We start from the raw sequence: 17,421 nt of genomic DNA on the forward strand, positions 1-17,421 counted from the left end.
AAAGATTGTGAAGGGTTATGAGCACTACGGCTCAATTAGGCTTACCTTGATTTCTCGTGATAAGCACTTCGTCTAATTTGGGCACAACTGACGCCACTGCCGGTCCTCTTATCCCAAGTAAAACACACCGCAGTTTTAGATTTACACTATAGCCAAACTACGTGACTTTGATGGTCAATACTAAGTCTATGCTCAGCTTAAATTTAGTCTTTCTGAACCAAATGTGTGATCACCACATGTGCTACCCTCGAGGCGTTACGGCCATAGAAGTGTTCACTAGGCACAACGGCCATAGAACGGCTCTCGCTCGAAGGACTCGGTATACGGCCGTGGGATTTGTCCCTCTCTTAGCACGCGGCGCTACGGCCGTGTGCGGTGGGTCTCTTTCGTGGAAAACGGGCACTATGGCCACACGGCGCGACGGCCGTGTTGGGTTTGTTTCGTGGGGTGTACCGTTGTTTTGTGTTTTTTTTTTTTTAATAACGGGCCGGGCCGGCCCTCGCCGCTTCGGGCGTGGCCGCCCGCCTGTGGGGAGTGTCCACACGATTCTAGCCGCCTGGGCTGACCGCCTGCTTGGCCGACTGCCTGGCCGCCCCCCCCCCCCCCCCCTTCAAACGTGGTCTCGCCCCCACCCACTTAGACGTGGTCTTCGCCCCCACCCACTCAAACGTGGTCTGCTCCAGCAGTCGTGGGACTGGTGTCGCCCCCCCCACGCAGAGTTCATTGCTCATTTAAGCCACGGGTCCTGGGCTGGTTTTCGCCCCCCCACCCCCACACATGGTAGTGCGTATCAACATGCTTTTGTTGGGCTGGTCTGCGCCCCCCCACGCTGGTCAGTATTAGCAACGGGCACATTTGCTTTTCTTCGCACATTTGTGCTCTTCGCCCCACTTCTCAGACGACGACCGCTAGACGGAGCTTCCTCTTCAACGCAAGTCGTGGGACTGGTGGGGCTGGTCTTCGCAGTGGGGCTGGTCTTCGCCCCCCCCACCTCCCCCACACACAGTATAGAGGCGACTTCTCTGTCTATGAAACGAATTTCAACGCAGACAATTTCAACGCAGAAAAGAAAAAAAAACGAAAATTGCCTACCTGCAATTTGCTTGCTGTGTGTGACGGGGAGAGAGAGAGAGAGAGAGTGAGAGAATTCTTCCCTTCCATTCTGTCTTGGCCGCCTCCCTCCACACACTCCATTGGAGATAAGGATGAGAAGATGAATGGTTGAAAACCATCGAGTGGGCTCCGGTCCCCCGTTCACGCGCGGACTCTGACGATCCCATCGAACCACGCTCTGATACCAGTGTTAGATATCCGTAACGCCGCTACGGGCGTTACCACAAGAGGGGACGGCCTCTGGTTCACCACCCAGCCATAGAGGAAGAATGAGGATTGCCCCTCATCCCCCAGGCTATATAGTGTGTGGCTTGCCGTCCACACTAGCCTGGCCGCCCATGACTCCGCATGGGCGTCCTCTCCCACTGAACCCCAGACATGGCTATCCGGTCCGCCGTCGGTCACAGGCGTTACAGCCTACGTGACATCACCATATCGGATAGTCTGCCTGGAGCTCGGACTCTGCCTGTCACAGACTCATACAAAGCATATATCCCCCACTGCATATCCTTGGGTACCTCAATGTCATGCAATCTGTTCATAAGCCTAGCACGTGGTATGGTATTGAAAGCTTTGCGGAAGTCCACAAAGCAGCAGTATATCCTTCTCTTCTGTGCCCTGCCCTCTTCAATAAGTGCCCGAAGTGTCAGTATGTGATCTAAGGTAGTAAATCCTCTCTTGAAGCCGGCCTGTCCATGTGCTCGATGACCATGCCTCTCTGCCCAGCGGCTCAACTCCGACTCCAATATAGAGCCATATAGTTTGGCCAAGTCATGACCAATCATGATCGTCCTGTAGTCGCCTGGTACCCCATTGTAGTCGCCTGGTACCATGGGGTCCCCACTCTTAAAGAGTGGTACAATGATATGCTCTATCCAGCTTGCCGGGAAACACTCACAAATGGCACGATTAAACACATGTACGATGAGCGGAGCCAAAGTGTCGCATGCATATGAGAAATGCTCTCCAACTAGCCCATCATGATCCTGTGCCTTTCCATTCTGCAACCTCTCTATCGCATCTAGCACCATCCGCATGTAAAAAAGGTGCTGCTAGCTGGTCTAGCTCCCAGTGGAGGGGCGGTGGGGGGCTGTCCTGGTGCATCATATAGCTCTCTAGCATAAGTATGCCATGCCTCAGAGGTGCAGTAATCAGAGTACTAGGCTGTCTCTCCTGAAACATCTTCCATGCCCTCTTGCTGTCCTTCCCCAGGAAGAGTTGGTAAATCTCCTCCTCTAGCTTAGCTAGAAAGGCTCGTTTCTTCCTCCGCACAAGGCGCCGAAAGATCATCCTGGCCTATTTATGCGTGTGAGTCCCAATGGCAATCTCACGCTGTAGCTGTGCTCGTGTCTCACAATACTCATCATCATACCAACTGTTCTGTGAGGCAATGCCGCGGGGGTGGGTGGAAGGGATCATAGTGCAGGAAAACACATATGAGGCAGATGCATGTAGTACACCTGCCAATCCTCTCGTGATCTCGTCCAGAGGGCTATGCGGGTCTAAAGCCATCAGATACTACATCTCGGTAAACCCCAATTGTCTCACGTGTAAACTGATATCTTGGGTATCTAGGTAGATGAGTGGCTGGCTCATCTCTTGGGGATCTACCTACTAGTGTGAAACTCAGGTATGCATGATCGGCAGCTATGCCAATGGGCCGACTGGAAATCGCGAACAAGCCATCAGATACTGCATCTCGGTAAACCCCAACTGTCTCACGTGTAAACTGATATCTTGGGTATCTAGGTAGATGAGTGACTGGCTCATCTCTTGGGGATCTACCTACTAGTGTGAAACGCAGGTATGCATGATCGACTGCTATGCCAATGGGCCGACTGGAAATCGCGAAACCCCGAACGTCAGGTATCAATGAAGGAGATCCCATCAAGTAGTCCACTATGCTCGCTCCCCCTTTAGAGTTCCAGTGTGAGAGCATTTGATCCTTGCCATCTCGATAAGCCATTGTATATGACCAACCCATGTGCACTCCCTAGTATGAGAAAATGCTTGCCATAATCTGTAATCTCCCCCTCATCCTGTGCTGATCTCTGCAACCCTACATCCTCTTCTGTGATCTTCCGGTACATAGCCTCTTGAGTATCATACAGCTCTGTCTGCTCTGTGCCTGTACGTGCATTAAAGTCTCCCAATAGTAATATGTCTCCCATGCTGGAAAACCTCATGATATCATCATATAGTGGCGTATAGGGCGGCTCTCCTGATGGTGCAAACCTCGAGTGGGCTGGGGGAAAGTAGCATACCGCCACATATAGCTCGCGGAGCCCCTCTCTGCATATTCGGACCCACATGTACCTCACATCTGCATTTCTATGAACCACATGTATTTTGTCACGAAGCTCCTCCCTGAAAAGTATTGCCACTCCTCCAGATCCTCTGGTACCTCCCACTATGCGTGGCTGAGGGCGGAAAACTGATTCCCATCTATAACCCCACATGTCAGGAAGCCTCTTGTTTGTGCACTGATGGGTCTCCGTATACATAGCAATATCATTGTGTATGAAAGTATCCTCAAAGTATCCTGCATCTGTTCTAAGGGCTCCATTGCAATTCCACACTGTGAATCGCAAGGTCTCATAGGCCACGCACCGTCAAGCGGGCCTCCTCTTTTGGAGAGGAAGGCCTTCTTCTTCTCCAAGTCACCAAACCTGATGATCAATATCTTCGCCTTGGTTTCATCTCTGCCTACGCGCCATGCTCCGGTAATGGGTACATCAGTGGCTCCAATTTTTGTTGCAAGAGCTTTTGCATCCTCTTGGGGATTTCCCTTATCTTCCCACCCAACTACGCGTACATGTAAGGCACGTGCCTGTCCAATCTCCCGGAGCATGTCGTCTTGCCTGTCACATAGCAATATCATTGTGTATGAAAGTATCCTCAAAGTATCCTGCATCTGTTCTAAGGGCTCCATTGCAATTCCACACTGTGAATCGCAAGGTCTCATAGGCCACGCACCGTCAAGCGGGCCTCCTCTTTTGGAGAGGAAGGCCTTCTTCTTCTCCAAGTCACCAAACCTGATGATCAATATCTTCGCCTTGGTTTCATCTCTGCCTACGCGCCATGCTCCGGTAATGGGTACATCAGTGGCTCCAATTTTTGTTGCAAGAGCTTTTGCATCCTCTTGGGGATTTCCCTTATCTTCCCACCCAACTACGCGTACATGTAAGGCACGTGCCTGTCCAATCTCCCGGAGCATGTCGTCTTTCATCTCTGCCTACGCGCCATGCTCCGGTAATGGGTACATCAGTGGCTCCAATTTTTGTTGCAAGAGCTTTTGCATCCTCTTGGGGATTTCCCTTATCTTCCCACCCAACTACGCGTACATGTAAGGCACGTGCCTGTCCAATCTCCCGGAGCATGTCGTCTTTCCATAAGAGAGAGAGAGAGAGAGAGAGAGAGAGAGAGAGAGAGAGAGAGAGAGATTAACGTCTACAAGAGGCAAAAGTGGCCTATGAGACAAAAGTACCAATACATCCAAAACTCAAGGAAACTAAATGTCCGGGGTAGAAAATGAAAAAAGCATAAACTGAAAAACAACTAGCTATAACATGTGGCCAAAGAGGAACTAGTGGCTTGATACAATTGCCAGAAAAAGGCATATCTGATAAAAGTGTGGAACTGGAAAAATGGTAGGCTATGGGAAGCAACTGAGATAGCTCATCCCAGAATGTCTCGCATAGGTTGATCCAGCATATACAGGCTGAAACGCCAAGGTTGTGCCGCACGACGTCGTGCCAATATCGCCTGTATCCTCTGATAATGTCTCGGTTGGGGCTGCACCCAGTGGGTCGTGGATGCCGTGCTCTACATAGCACTCCAGCTTTGTCCAGGGTGACTCGTTGAGGTGGCTGTGTGGGCTGAGTCGACTCGGGGGTGGGGTGGGGGGGGGTGTGGGGGGGCTTGCCAAATAAGAGAAAAGAGTTGCCAAACTTACCCCAAGTGTGTGTCTACACCTCATAATGCCACTTGTCCACCACAGATGTGTCTTCACTTGCTCAAACCACTTGTATAAACAGTGTGAATCCTAGTACTCATGTGAAACGTCCACCCTATAATAATGAATGAAAAACCGGTTGCCCATTTAATGACTTGTCCGCACATCGATAATTGAACGTGGACAGCCAAATAAGAGCCTATCTCCGTGCTAAATCCTTTCCCAAATTCTTGGGGGCTTGCTAGGCGTGCTTCCCATGTGACACTTGGGCTCAAGCGACTATCACCGTCCACGGAACTGTCTTGGGTGCCTAAACCAAACTCCGGGTGCCTGGCTCTTTGTACTGGGTAATCCCCCATTCCCAAACCTTGTACTTTGCAAATATTTGGGTGTCTTGGAGTCCAGTAGACCTGTTTCACACTGGGAGGTGTCCGGGCTGGTGACATCCCCCTCAGCTTCTTAAAAGTTGTCCACAACTTTAAGCTTCAAGCAATATATCAAAGATATAATCATGTCCCTTCAAGTGGGTGAGATGAGACAGTCTCATAAAATCCAATATAACTAAAAGAATCCATGTCTCAAATAAATGGGCAAGGCTAAATAAGTCCCATAATACAAATATCCAATTTTTCCTCAGAATGGGAGAACTAGTCAGTGGTATTCTGGGACCATGCACGATTCTCCTTATTTGGACATACAAGGGTTATGTGTTCAAGAGTACTTGCAATAAATGCAAAAAGCACCAACTTTGCGAAACTCAAAGTATACTTAGCTTTAGAGGCTCGTAGGAGTACAAGTTTGCTTGACAAAAAGTAAATTGACAAAATGTGTTAACCCAAAAAGGTGTTAGCATGTCAATCTTTTCAGTTTATTGCACATTTTAAATTTACATGCCAAAGTCCCCATATAAACACACAACTCAACCCCCCGCCCCCCCCCCCCCCCTCTCCCCGGCGGGCCTGGCCTGCTTGGGGGTGTACTCAGAGAATAAAATTAGGATGCACAGTTTTGTTGATTTGACAGATGTTTGATTCACAGCTACATTGCCAAGCTGGCTTAACTCAACTTTAGGGCATGAATATGATGTGGATGTTGCTGTCCTAGCAGGTCCTGCGAGTTTTCAAAGTCAGATTTCCAATCCAGTCGTGGTCGGTGCTTGCACTCAGAATAGTATCCTAGCTCTAAAAGGACACCTATCCCTGGTTTGCCATATCAGCAGTCCGATACACAGTCACCACACCAACTCGAGCAGCCTGAGTCCCAGGTGCTAGGCAGAACTCAGTGCACAATGTCTGATCCGCAGCCAATCAGCCCTTCCACTGTAAGTACAGATGGCAACATGGACCGACTATTTAGGAAACAACAACAGTGGCTTGTGCTCCTGTTACACAGTAGCAAATGCTCTGGTTCAGAAGGCGAGTGTCAAGTAAAGCCTGGCTGTGATGTTGGCAGAAGCATGTGGAGGCACACGAGTGCTTGTACTGTTGGTGATTGCTCATATCCTAATTGCAGTAGTATAAAAAAGCTCATTCAGCATTACACGCATTGCAGTGATCTTCATTGCCCTGTATGTGGCCCAGTTCTTCAGAAGCAGAAAACGCGAGCCCTTCAAAGCCAGGAAGATTACACCTCTTTTGGAATGGCAAACATTACAAATAATGCACACAAAATATCAAGCCTACCTGGAGCCAAGAGCGGAGCCTGTGTGTCTGATGCTACACCAACCCACCCAACCCCAGACAAACAGGCAAAGGTTGAACCGTTGGAGAAATTGGATACCCAACAAGGTTATCTGGCTGAGGGTGCAAGAAGTCAGACAAGTATTGGTGAGGTTCAAAGAATGGGATCCAAAATCTCAGTTGCCCAACCTGAATCTAATGATGTTCTCTTTGATGTTGAAGAAGATGGACCAGTAACTGCAACCCTGAAGCTGAAATTGCATGATTCATCATTTGCAGATGCCAATACACAGAGAGTGACTCATGTAGAACCTGGCATGAATGCCCAATGTGAAGGTAACCCAGGAATTGAGCAGACTGTTGGATATGAGTCTAGACCTGTCATCACAGACAAAATATCTTCACGAGTCAAGCATGAGCCCTTTCCTTCAAGCAAAGCTAAAGCTAGCAAGTCCAAGATAAAAGGCGTTTCTCTTATTGAATTCTTCACTTTAAAGCAGATAGAAGAACACATTAATAGCTTGCGCCAAAGGATTGGTCAGGTGCTCATTGTATTTCAGGGATTTCTCGCTGTCAAATTATTTGTCATTGCAATGAAATTGCCCATTTTCAGAACATTGTTATTTTTGGGCAGAGCAAGGAAAAAGCTAACAAGAATCAAGCACTAGAATGTCAGATGACTGAGAACTCTTGCCAACTTTGTGCTGCGGAGAAACTTATGTATGAGCCGCCTCTGATTTATTGTACACTTTGTGGTGCACGAATCAAACACAATGCGTATTATTGGACTGTGGGATCCAGCGAGACAAGGCGGTTCTTTTGTGCACCATGTTTGAATGCTGCTCAAGGTGACACCATCGAAATGGAAGGGGTTTACTATTCCAAATCATCTTTACAAAGATGCAAAAACGTAGAAGAAGTAGAAGAGCCGGTATGAGTCATACTATAGCTTCAAACCAGATTCATGGTTCTTAGGTCCGTGTTTCTTGTTTTCTGACGCTTGAACTCATAACCTTGCAGTGGGTCCAATGTGACAAGTGTGAGAGGTGGCAACACCAAGTGTGTGCACTGTTTAACAAACGCAGAAATGAGGGTGGTCAAGCTGACTATACATGCCAACACTGCTTGATAGGGGAGATTGAAAAGGGGGAGAGAACACCTTTGCCACAAAGTGCTATGCTTGGGGCAAAGGATCTCCCAAGAACTCTTCTGAGTGATCATATTGAACAGCGTCTAGCAAGAAGACTCCAGCAAGAAAGATGTGAACGTGCTCAAGCACAAGGGAGGGTCTACGATGATGTAAGCTTGTAAATCGAACAATTTTTAAAATATTCTGGGATTCCAGTTCTAGCAGGTATGTGATGAATTGTCTCAAAGTCGTACTTGATCACAGGTCCCTGGAGCCGAATCCCTTGTGATTAGAGTTGTTTCATCAGTTGATAAGAAGCTGGCAGTTAAACAGTGCTTTCTAGAGATCTTTGCAGAGGATGGCTATCCCAATGCGTTCCCTTACAAGTCAAAGGTGGGTTTGGTGTGATCAGTACGCTCTCAATCTAAGCTTATGTTGCTATATATACAGATTCGATGATATTCCTTTGGGTGGTGTGCGAGCTTGTGCGTGTGTGTATACAATTGAGAATCCAAGGAGATTGAACCAGCATTTTAGATCTTTGTGGAAGTATTGTTTATGGTAGTATATATGCTCCTAACTAAGGTCTGGCTGCAGGTCCTTTTACTTTTTCAGAAGATTGAAGGGGTAGATGTGTGCCTATTTGGAATGTATGTACAAGAGTTTGGTGCCGAGTGTGCTCCACCGAATCAACGCTGTGTTTACCTATCATACTTGGACTCTGTCAAGTATTTCAGGCCAGATGTAAAGACAGTATATGGAGAAGCTCTTCGCACCTTTGTATATCATGAAGTTCTGGTAAAAATCTGAACGATCCTTGTCTTGTAATAATTGAAATGGTTTGGTAGCATCTACATGTTTCTAACCTTTGAGATCACTGTCCCTCTTATGTACCCTGTTGGTGTGCTGTGGACACAGATAGGATACCTGGACTACTGTAAGAAAAGGGGATTCACCAGCTGCTACATCTGGGCCTGTCCTCCCTTGAGAGGGGATGATTATATCCTATACTGTCATCCCGAAATTCAGAAAACACCCAAATCAAACAAACTCCACGAATGGTAGGTCTTTCCATGCATTCACCAACTTGGTCTGTTTTTTACTTTCCCAAATCAAAACAAACTAAGGGAATGGTAGGCCTTTCCATGCATTTATCAACTTGGTCGGTTTTTTACTTTCCCTTTTTTCGGGTTGAGCTGTCTGTGTATGCCTGGGCTTTTTGTGAGGTTATATCTGTGGGATTGTAATTTTTTCTATGATCCTGCAAAGGGATTATTGCGTGCTATGTCAGTTGAATGAATTACCCTAGGTACTGGCTACCCTAGCTAGTGATGTAATCACGGCTGCAAGTTCCATCCTGGTGGTTGCTCAATTTGGTTGCATGCCTTGGACCTGCCAGTTTGGCAAGTCACTCTGCAGCTCTTTGTTGGTCTAACCACAGAATATACTAAGTACTTGCACTTGGTAGAACTCTCTTGTTGGGAAAAGACTTGCCTTACCTTGTAATACACATCACAGGTTAAGACTTTTCGATAGTTTGTTTACAGGGAAGCCCATGCATTCCTTGAGAGTGTCCCCTGTTCCCCCTTTCATCCACTTTTATGCTGTTTACAAGTATTGACAAAGGCATGGTAAAACTGGAAGATTTGTGTAGCAAAAAGATCAATCCAAGAACTAATGCTGATACTGGTTGGGATACAAAAACTAATGGGAGTGTTTCATTTTAGATGACAATTTGTGGTGCTTCATTCATATTATTCGTGGCAGGTATCTAGCAATGCTGGGTAATACATGCTGTTTACATGTATGGACAAAGCCATTGGTATTTGGTACAACTAGAAAATTTATTCAGCAGAAAGATCAAGCAAGACCTACTGTTTATGCCAGTTGGGATGCAACTGTGGGATAGTGTTTCATTTTAGATGACGATGTGTGTGTTTAATTGAACCCATACTATCCCTTGGCAGGTATCTAGCAATGCTGCACAAGGCTGCCAGTGAGGACATTGTTCTAGAGATTTTAAACCTGTATGATCATTTTTTTGTTTGCACCGGCGAGTCTAAAGCAAAGGTTACAGCAGCTCGCTTACCTTACTTTGATGGAGATTATTTGCCGGCTGCAGCTGAGGATTTTATCATGCAGCTGCGAGAAGAGAGTGGTCAAGTTCAGCAAAAAAGAGCCAGTTCTAAAATGGGTACAACCAAAAGAGCTAGCAAGGCTGCAAGTGACATGTCTAAAGATTCGCAGCTCATGCACAGGGTAACTGTATTTATTCTGTACATAGATTTGCCAGGTGTACAGTATCTGCACCTTTTTCTGCTGAGCTCTGTACTGCTTGACATGGTTTTGCAGCTGGGGAGGTCGATCTGTCAATTAAAAGAGGATTTTATCATGATTCATTTGCAGCATGCTTGCAGGCATTGCTGTAAGTTTATCGTTTCTGGCAGTTTCTGGATCTGCAAACAATGCAGGAGTTTCCAGATCTGTGATGGGTAGGTGCCGTTTGTGTTGCCTCGATGGAAAAAGCACTTTTTTGATGGTTAGAGAGTAATGAAAAGAGGGATTGAACTGGAGTATGGATGTAGCCGCCATCCAAATTGCCCGCACTTTCATTAATCGATGTGCAATCGTAAGAAGGTAAAAGGTTTTGAGATGATTGGGAAGTGACAATGCTGATTTGGGTAGCCGAGTCCATTTCCGTTACAGTGGTGTCAGAGCAAGATCCGTGGGGTTGGATTTCTGTCTCAAGGTAACCACACACCACGCCTTGAGTAGTTGGTAGCCACAACTATTTAGGGAACAGGTGTTTGGAAACTTAGAGAGGACTGAGCCAACAAAAGTCAACAAAAGTCAGTCCAGCCTATAGCAACATGAATGATGATGATGGTGGGGCCACCAAGATTGAGTACGTCAAACCCGACGATCAAGTTTGTTTTATTGTCTGAGGTGTCGTCAATGAGGTGGTCATGGGTCTTGAGATGATGGCAACCGAGGATAGTTGACGGACATTTATCAGATGTTGTGGGATCTTGGTATGTGCATGGAGGCACTTGAACCAAAGGTTGATGCAAGCAAGTCAACACCCAAACCCATGGCAAAGCCGCAAGCCAGCAGCTATAGGTGATGTCACCTGCCAGGAATGGCAGCCATGGACTCTGTTCGGATAGTACAGAGATGTACGGAAAGCTGGCCGTGCTGTACGGATTTTCCTGCAGCCTCCTTCGAAGTATTCAATGATGGTTCTCAAGCGTGCGTATGGGAGAGAGTCACCTCGCTGGTTGGTGGGTGGCACATGCACCAACCGGGTGCCACTCGTTGGGTCCACCCACACACTTGGCTCCTTACTTCCTTAATGCGTGTGGGGTGCCCCCACCACAGACGCACCTTGTCCATTTACTTATGAGGAGCACCCTTTGCTGGCCACCTTATAAAAGGCTTGGTCTCTTGAATAAAGTGTCTGCTCATATAACAAAGCTTTTAAAAATATAAGAAGTGTAAAAGTCATACTTACCACCTGTTCACATGCCCACAAGCTAGTCAACATACAAGTTCACTTGCACGGTTCACGAACCGTTGTCCCCGTGACTCACAGGCCAAACAGGCAAACCAAACAGTTCACGCAAAAACATTTGTGAGGCACACAAACATGTGATGCAATGCACAACTCGTAATGGACAATCTCCCATTTATGTATCTTGTATCCCCGATGACCATTCTGGGCGTAGACAATGCATACCTAGGCCTATTGGAATGTCCTGTCCAGGATCTTGGTGCAGACCGAGTCCCTAGCCTCACAAATCCAATCCAGGAACCAGACTCAAGTCATAAGTTCTAGCGACATACATGTAACATTCTACAGCCTGAGGGCTCGAGTGCAGAGCTCAAAGGCTCAAAAGAGGGGAGGCCATTTGGGTGCCCAAATGGTGACACAATTCCTGGTGCACGTTGTCGTGACGTGTAAGGTATAGCCAGGAAAGTACGAGACTTCTAGCTGTGAGAGTTGGTACCAAACCTAACAAGGAAACTCACATTCAAAATTTCCCAAGAAGCATAGGACAAGTCCATTTTTTTATGACATATACATGTGTCAATTCATCTCAATACATCCTTGAATTCGTGTACCAAATGCTTGTCCCTTTCCAAGCATAGATTCACTGGCTTCTTTTTCCAAAACTTTCCAGCTAATCACATGTAGGCATAACATAACCTTTAAGTATTTCCAACATACATGTGACCCTTTTCATTCCATACATCCACTATCACCATTCCAAACATCTCATTATGTTCTTTATCACCTGAAAATCTGGCTTAAAATTCCAACAACTCACAAACACAAGATGATATATGGCATAACTTTAACATATTCACATGATTTTAAAAGAAATCCATGGCCTGCATTCTAGATCCACTAAGATAGAATCAAAGTCAATTTTTACTAGAGTCCTTGCTGTATTTCTGATTCTTTGATTCCATGTCCCTTGATGCAATATCCTCACATCTCTTCATATCAAACCACCTTTTTTTTACAAAACCTTTGAAGGTTTATTGACACCACGAATTTTCAAACGTGGTAGGTAGGAAAGTAAAATGAAATTTTATCAAATTTTTACTTATCTGAAGGCGGGGGAAGCGGATTTCATTCGATTTTCTTTTGAAAAATTATATTTCACACTTCGCTGCAGACGGCGCATAGCTGGCGCGTAGCTGATTTTGTGATTTTGAAGAAGGCATATCAATGGGAAGTATTAACTCTGCTCTCTAATTCAAGCCCCAACATGCCATTGACAGTCGCCGATTGCATGAAATCAAACTCTCTGGTCGAACACGCTTCTGTCCCTGGTTTTTTTTCTGCAGATCCTTCTCAGATAAGCGCCGCTTGCAACTCTCTGGTTTTTCTCCTCTTTCCCGCGAGGAAGTCGGCGCCCACACCACCTTTTGCAGCTAGAAATACGTTTTTTCCATTTTCCATTTTCTTACTGCGCCTACCATTCCACGCATATAATTTTCAAGTGATAGCCATTTAAAAAAAACTAACCTTCTTCACACCATAACCTTACTAAGGTTTCCCACACCACATCAAAGAAAGCATCATTTGGCATCCTTTTTACACATATGACCTTGCCATCCGAAGCATATGATCACGACCACGACCATTATGTACCATAAAAGTTTTCTGTCTCAGTGTTAATATCAACTCAGCCATGATAGGCACAGCTTATGAGCAATTCACCGTCTCATGGAATCAATAAAGCAGTCAAACCCACAAGCATAATCCAGTCCTATCAAGGCACAAGGTCTCTGCTATCTCCAAAATTCTCCATAAGCATAAAAAACTCCACAATTCACACCACACTGTCAGAGGCTTCGAGACCTAGCTCAGCCTCAGCTCATCTCATTGAACCTCATTTACAATATGAACATATGTACTCAGGCATCATATAATGACTCATCATGGCACTTAACCCCCATGCATCTGGATTTGTATTTGATGGCGTCACATGCATGGTTTCACACCATAGACGTGCCATGGCACGACATCCACCCCCTCTAAACCTGCACATCCTCTGGTATGTGCCAAATCATCATCAAGGTCCACATATAACTGGATGTCGTCCTCATCTTCTGCATTACCAGGAAGATCATCCTCTTCCTCTTCAACCATATCCATACTACCACTGTCAAGCCTCTCATCCTGAGTCTCTTGTGAATCAAAAGGATCCCTATCATGCCTTCTTTTAAATATCTTGATTCTTTTGCCTGCCACAAGATTCTTTATTTCTGTTCCATCAAGCTCACACAGAGTATACGTGGCATTTCTATGCACATGCTTGACAATGTAAGGGCCAAACCATCTTTTTGCAAACTTTCTTTGAACAGTGAATTGGTTGTCAAGGCTACTATCATACATTAGAACCCAATCACCTTCTTCAATAGGTTTTGGCCGGAGTCTGTGTCTACTATCAAATCTTTCTTTATTTTTCAACCTTGCATCTTTCAAGCGAGCTTTAGCAAGCTCTACATCTCCAGGCCTCCTCTCCAACTGTCTTATTCGCAATGCGAGGAGGTCATCTCTGCTCAATCCTGCCACCCAGGGCAATACATTCCAAGTTAGAACTACTTCTTCAACTGGCATCACTGGCTTCTGACCATACATTAATTCTGCAGGCATGTATCCTGTCACTGAGCTATGAGTTGTACGGTCAGCCCACAAAGCATATGGTAGCAGCTTTGGCCACTCTCGCATTCTTTCTCTACATGCCTTAGCCAAAGCTTTAATGATTGGAGGATGTCCTCGCTCACTTTTCCCATTGCCCTCACGATTGTAAGCACATGTTAGGGACAGTTTGATATCAATTCTAGAGAAGAATTCCCTTGCTTCTTCAACATCTAGCTCACCCCTATCAGCTGTTATTTTCCCAACACAACCATACCGGCAAATCACATCTTCCAAGAGAAATTTGCATACTGTTTCCGTATTCTTTGTTCTAAGAGCACGCCCCTCTACCTGATTTGTCAAATCTTCTCTTGCAAGTGCTATATACCGCATCTGCCAAATTCCCAAAGGCATTGTAACTAGATCCACTACCCATTTATAGTGCATGGCAGGTGGGTAGGTTGGTTGCAAGCCATCACGATGCCGCACATTTGAGTACATTTGGCATACCATACATGTTTCCACATATTGGGAAATATCCTTGTACATTCCTTTCCACCAATATTTTTCCTTTATTTTGGTAAAGGTGGCCCACACACTTCTATGTCCAGCCCAGAGACTCTCATGGAATTCTTTCACAAGCTTTCCTTGAGTCTCTTTATCACATATGACTCTCTGTGGCATAGCATTCCTCTGCTTAGGATGCTTCCAGAGGTAACCATCCTTTAGGAAATAACCATATGCTTTTCTGCGGATCCTCTTAAATTCTGAGTCAGACCAATTTTCTTGCCTTGTCAGAGTACTCAAATATTGACCAATAAGCAACCAATCTCCTTCATATATTTCCTCAATAAAAGACTCAAGTGCATTTGATAGGCAAATATGGTCCCCTTTTGCATATGCTGTAGTATAGAACTTTGTACCCACATCATCAATGTCACTAATCATCTCTTTCTCATCTTCATACCTGGCTCTTGATAGCATATCTGCAACTGGATTATCTTTTCCCGCAATATGCTCAAACTCAGGATTTAGTGACTTGATATAAGCAATCCACCTAAGCATAGCAATATCTGGAGTGGTACAACTTGCTATCATCCCAAGAAGTGGCAAGCAATCAGTTTCCACAAGTACAGATGCCCCAATAAGATATTCTTTTTCACATTTTAGAGCAGTGACTATTCCCCATAACTCTCTCTTGATCTGTGGATACTTTCATTGCCGAAAGCTTAATACCTTTGCTCCAAATCTAATTACATACCTATGATCTTCCTCATCATCTTGCCCTACTGCCCATCCTATCCCAGTAGGACTAGTATCAACTGTAACAATCACAGGCTTGCCACACTCATAATCTGCCTTTCTCAGAGTGGGTGATGATTGGAGCAAACATTTCAGCTTCCGCATAGCTTTAATATGTACTGCACTCCACAGAAATTTTTGATTTTTCCTCAAAAGTTGATAAAGAGGATCTGCTACATGTGCATAATGTGGGATCCAAATAACATAAAAGACACATGCTCCAAGAAATCTCCTCAGCTCTGTAACATTAATGCATGTCTCTTTCATTCTTTGTATTGCATCTATCTTGGCTGGACAAGGTCGGCGTCCACTAGTACTACAAAGATGTCCCACTATTAGCACTTCACCAACTCCAAACACTGATTTCAGCCCAGATAAAGTAAGATTCACTTCTTCAAGCCTGGATAGAATCATGTCACAATCCTTTATATGATTTGCCACAAACTTGCGACACCCCTTTGAATCCAAATCCTCATCTTTGTCTTTCTCATCACAGCCCTTTATTGGCACATCATCCAAAAATGGCATAGTTTTTTGCGGTATGAAGTCTCGTAAGACTTTATTCATTCCATTCATCATATGTGCCACTGAGTTGGTGGCTCCCTGTGGTAAGGTACACATCCTTACTAATCCCAAAGGAGTTCTCATTGTGGTCAAGTCCCTGCTTTGTATATCCAGCTGGAACTGATCATATCCCGAATACAGATCACCCATAGAGTATATAGCTTTCCCTGCAAATGCTTCTACAAACTCATCTACAATCGGACCTGCTCCCACATTCCTGATTGTGACTTTGTTTACAGGTTGCATGTCTTGAATAAAGCGCAATGTCCCATTTTTCTTTGGTACAGTAAACCATCTGTTGGAATATGGGGCACATGATGGCTCCAAGATTCCCATCCTGATCTTTTCTTTTAGTAATTCCATCAACTTTGGCAAGAGAGCCTTTGGCACTGGAATTGGCCGCAGGTTCCAGGGCACATGTGGAACAGTAAAGATCACCATTGGTGCTGTTACACTTGGATCAACACAGCCTATCTCATGCGGCTGAAAAGCAAAGGCTTTCCCATGTTTTACAAGCATCTCCTCAAAGCATTCCCTTTCAACTGGTAACAGAAAATCCTTCTCACCAATCTTCAGCTCTTTTAGAGTTTCTTGAGTAAACTTATGCCCAATTTTCTTCGAATCTCTAAGATTTGGTTGCATAGAAGCTTCATCTATCTTCTCCTTGCTTCCTGGTGGCAAGGGCAAGGCAACTGGTTTCACCTTCTTTGCAACCATTTTGTACTTTGTATCAACATGAGCATCCATCTCGCAATTCATGTTTTTACATTCCACCCCCTCGAATTCCTGGATTATATCATACATCTCCACAGATGACACCTCTATCATTTCATTTCCACCCTGTAAGCATGCTCTTCCCATATCAAGAAGCACATCCATAGTATCTACAAATGACACCTCATCAAGCACCCCTGAAATAAACTCATTCTTCTCCAAAAAACCACACTGCTCAAGACTTTTTTGTTCATTTTGTATATGTTTTCGCATGCCACGCTTCAAATCCTTGCTTTTAACAAAAACCAGTGACCCATAGCTGGAGAATCCCTGAAAATTTGCTGAAAAGCTATTTACATTGATTGAGTCTTGCGAGAACTCATTTTCCCTTGTACCATTGGAATCCCGCTTTACAATGGCACCTGGCCAAAATCCCTCATTTCCCTGTAATTCATGAATTCTCTATTTATCTTTGGGAGTGACTGGGCCCGAAGAGACTCACGATTCCTTTCATGGTTAATACAAACTGTCAAAAACTGAACAGCTTTTTTGCCATCTTTACTCCTTATTCTTGCATATGCTGAACCATCATCCAAAACCTTTGTTTCCATCCTTACAGCTGTAATGTAGGGTTGCCCAAGAATGAGGGGATACGACGACATCTCCTGAACAAAGAAGTTCTGATCATCTTTCACATCCCCTATAGTTACCCTTACATTTGGACATGCTGCATAAAGCTCTCCAGATGAATTATTAGCTGCTTTAATCATCCACCCATGATCCACATCCATTGGCCACTTACATTTGTTGT

At 45.2% G+C, this 17,421-nt stretch overlaps 1 protein-coding gene across 4 annotated transcripts in view; it reads left to right on the forward strand.

The window, feature by feature from the left end:
• Window positions 1-17,421, forward strand: part of LOC147602979 (histone acetyltransferase HAC1-like) — a 48,935-nt gene that overhangs the window by 13,231 nt on the left and 18,283 nt on the right. For 3 of the 4 annotated variants that reach the window (XM_086797178.1, XM_086797176.1, XM_086797177.1), the window contains 7 exons: window positions 6,176-7,289; window positions 7,382-7,678; window positions 7,768-8,046; window positions 8,141-8,269; window positions 8,474-8,674; window positions 8,795-8,937; window positions 9,844-10,368. In XM_086797178.1, the coding sequence (XP_086653304.1) occupies window positions 6,357-7,289; window positions 7,382-7,678; window positions 7,768-8,046; window positions 8,141-8,269; window positions 8,474-8,674; window positions 8,795-8,937; window positions 9,844-10,368 (2,507 nt within the window). In that variant the 5' untranslated portion in view covers window positions 6,176-6,356. The remainder of the gene's footprint in view (window positions 1-6,175; window positions 7,290-7,381; window positions 7,679-7,767; window positions 8,047-8,140; window positions 8,270-8,473; window positions 8,675-8,794; window positions 8,938-9,843; window positions 10,369-17,421) is intronic. The other variant, XM_086797179.1, reaches the window with a different exon arrangement.

This window comes from Cibotium barometz, chromosome 65, assembly GCF_041138505.1.
Source record: "Cibotium barometz isolate CiBa-2024 chromosome 65, ASM4113850v1, whole genome shotgun sequence".
In the NCBI taxonomy this organism is placed as follows: domain Eukaryota; kingdom Viridiplantae; phylum Streptophyta; class Polypodiopsida; order Cyatheales; family Cibotiaceae; genus Cibotium; species Cibotium barometz.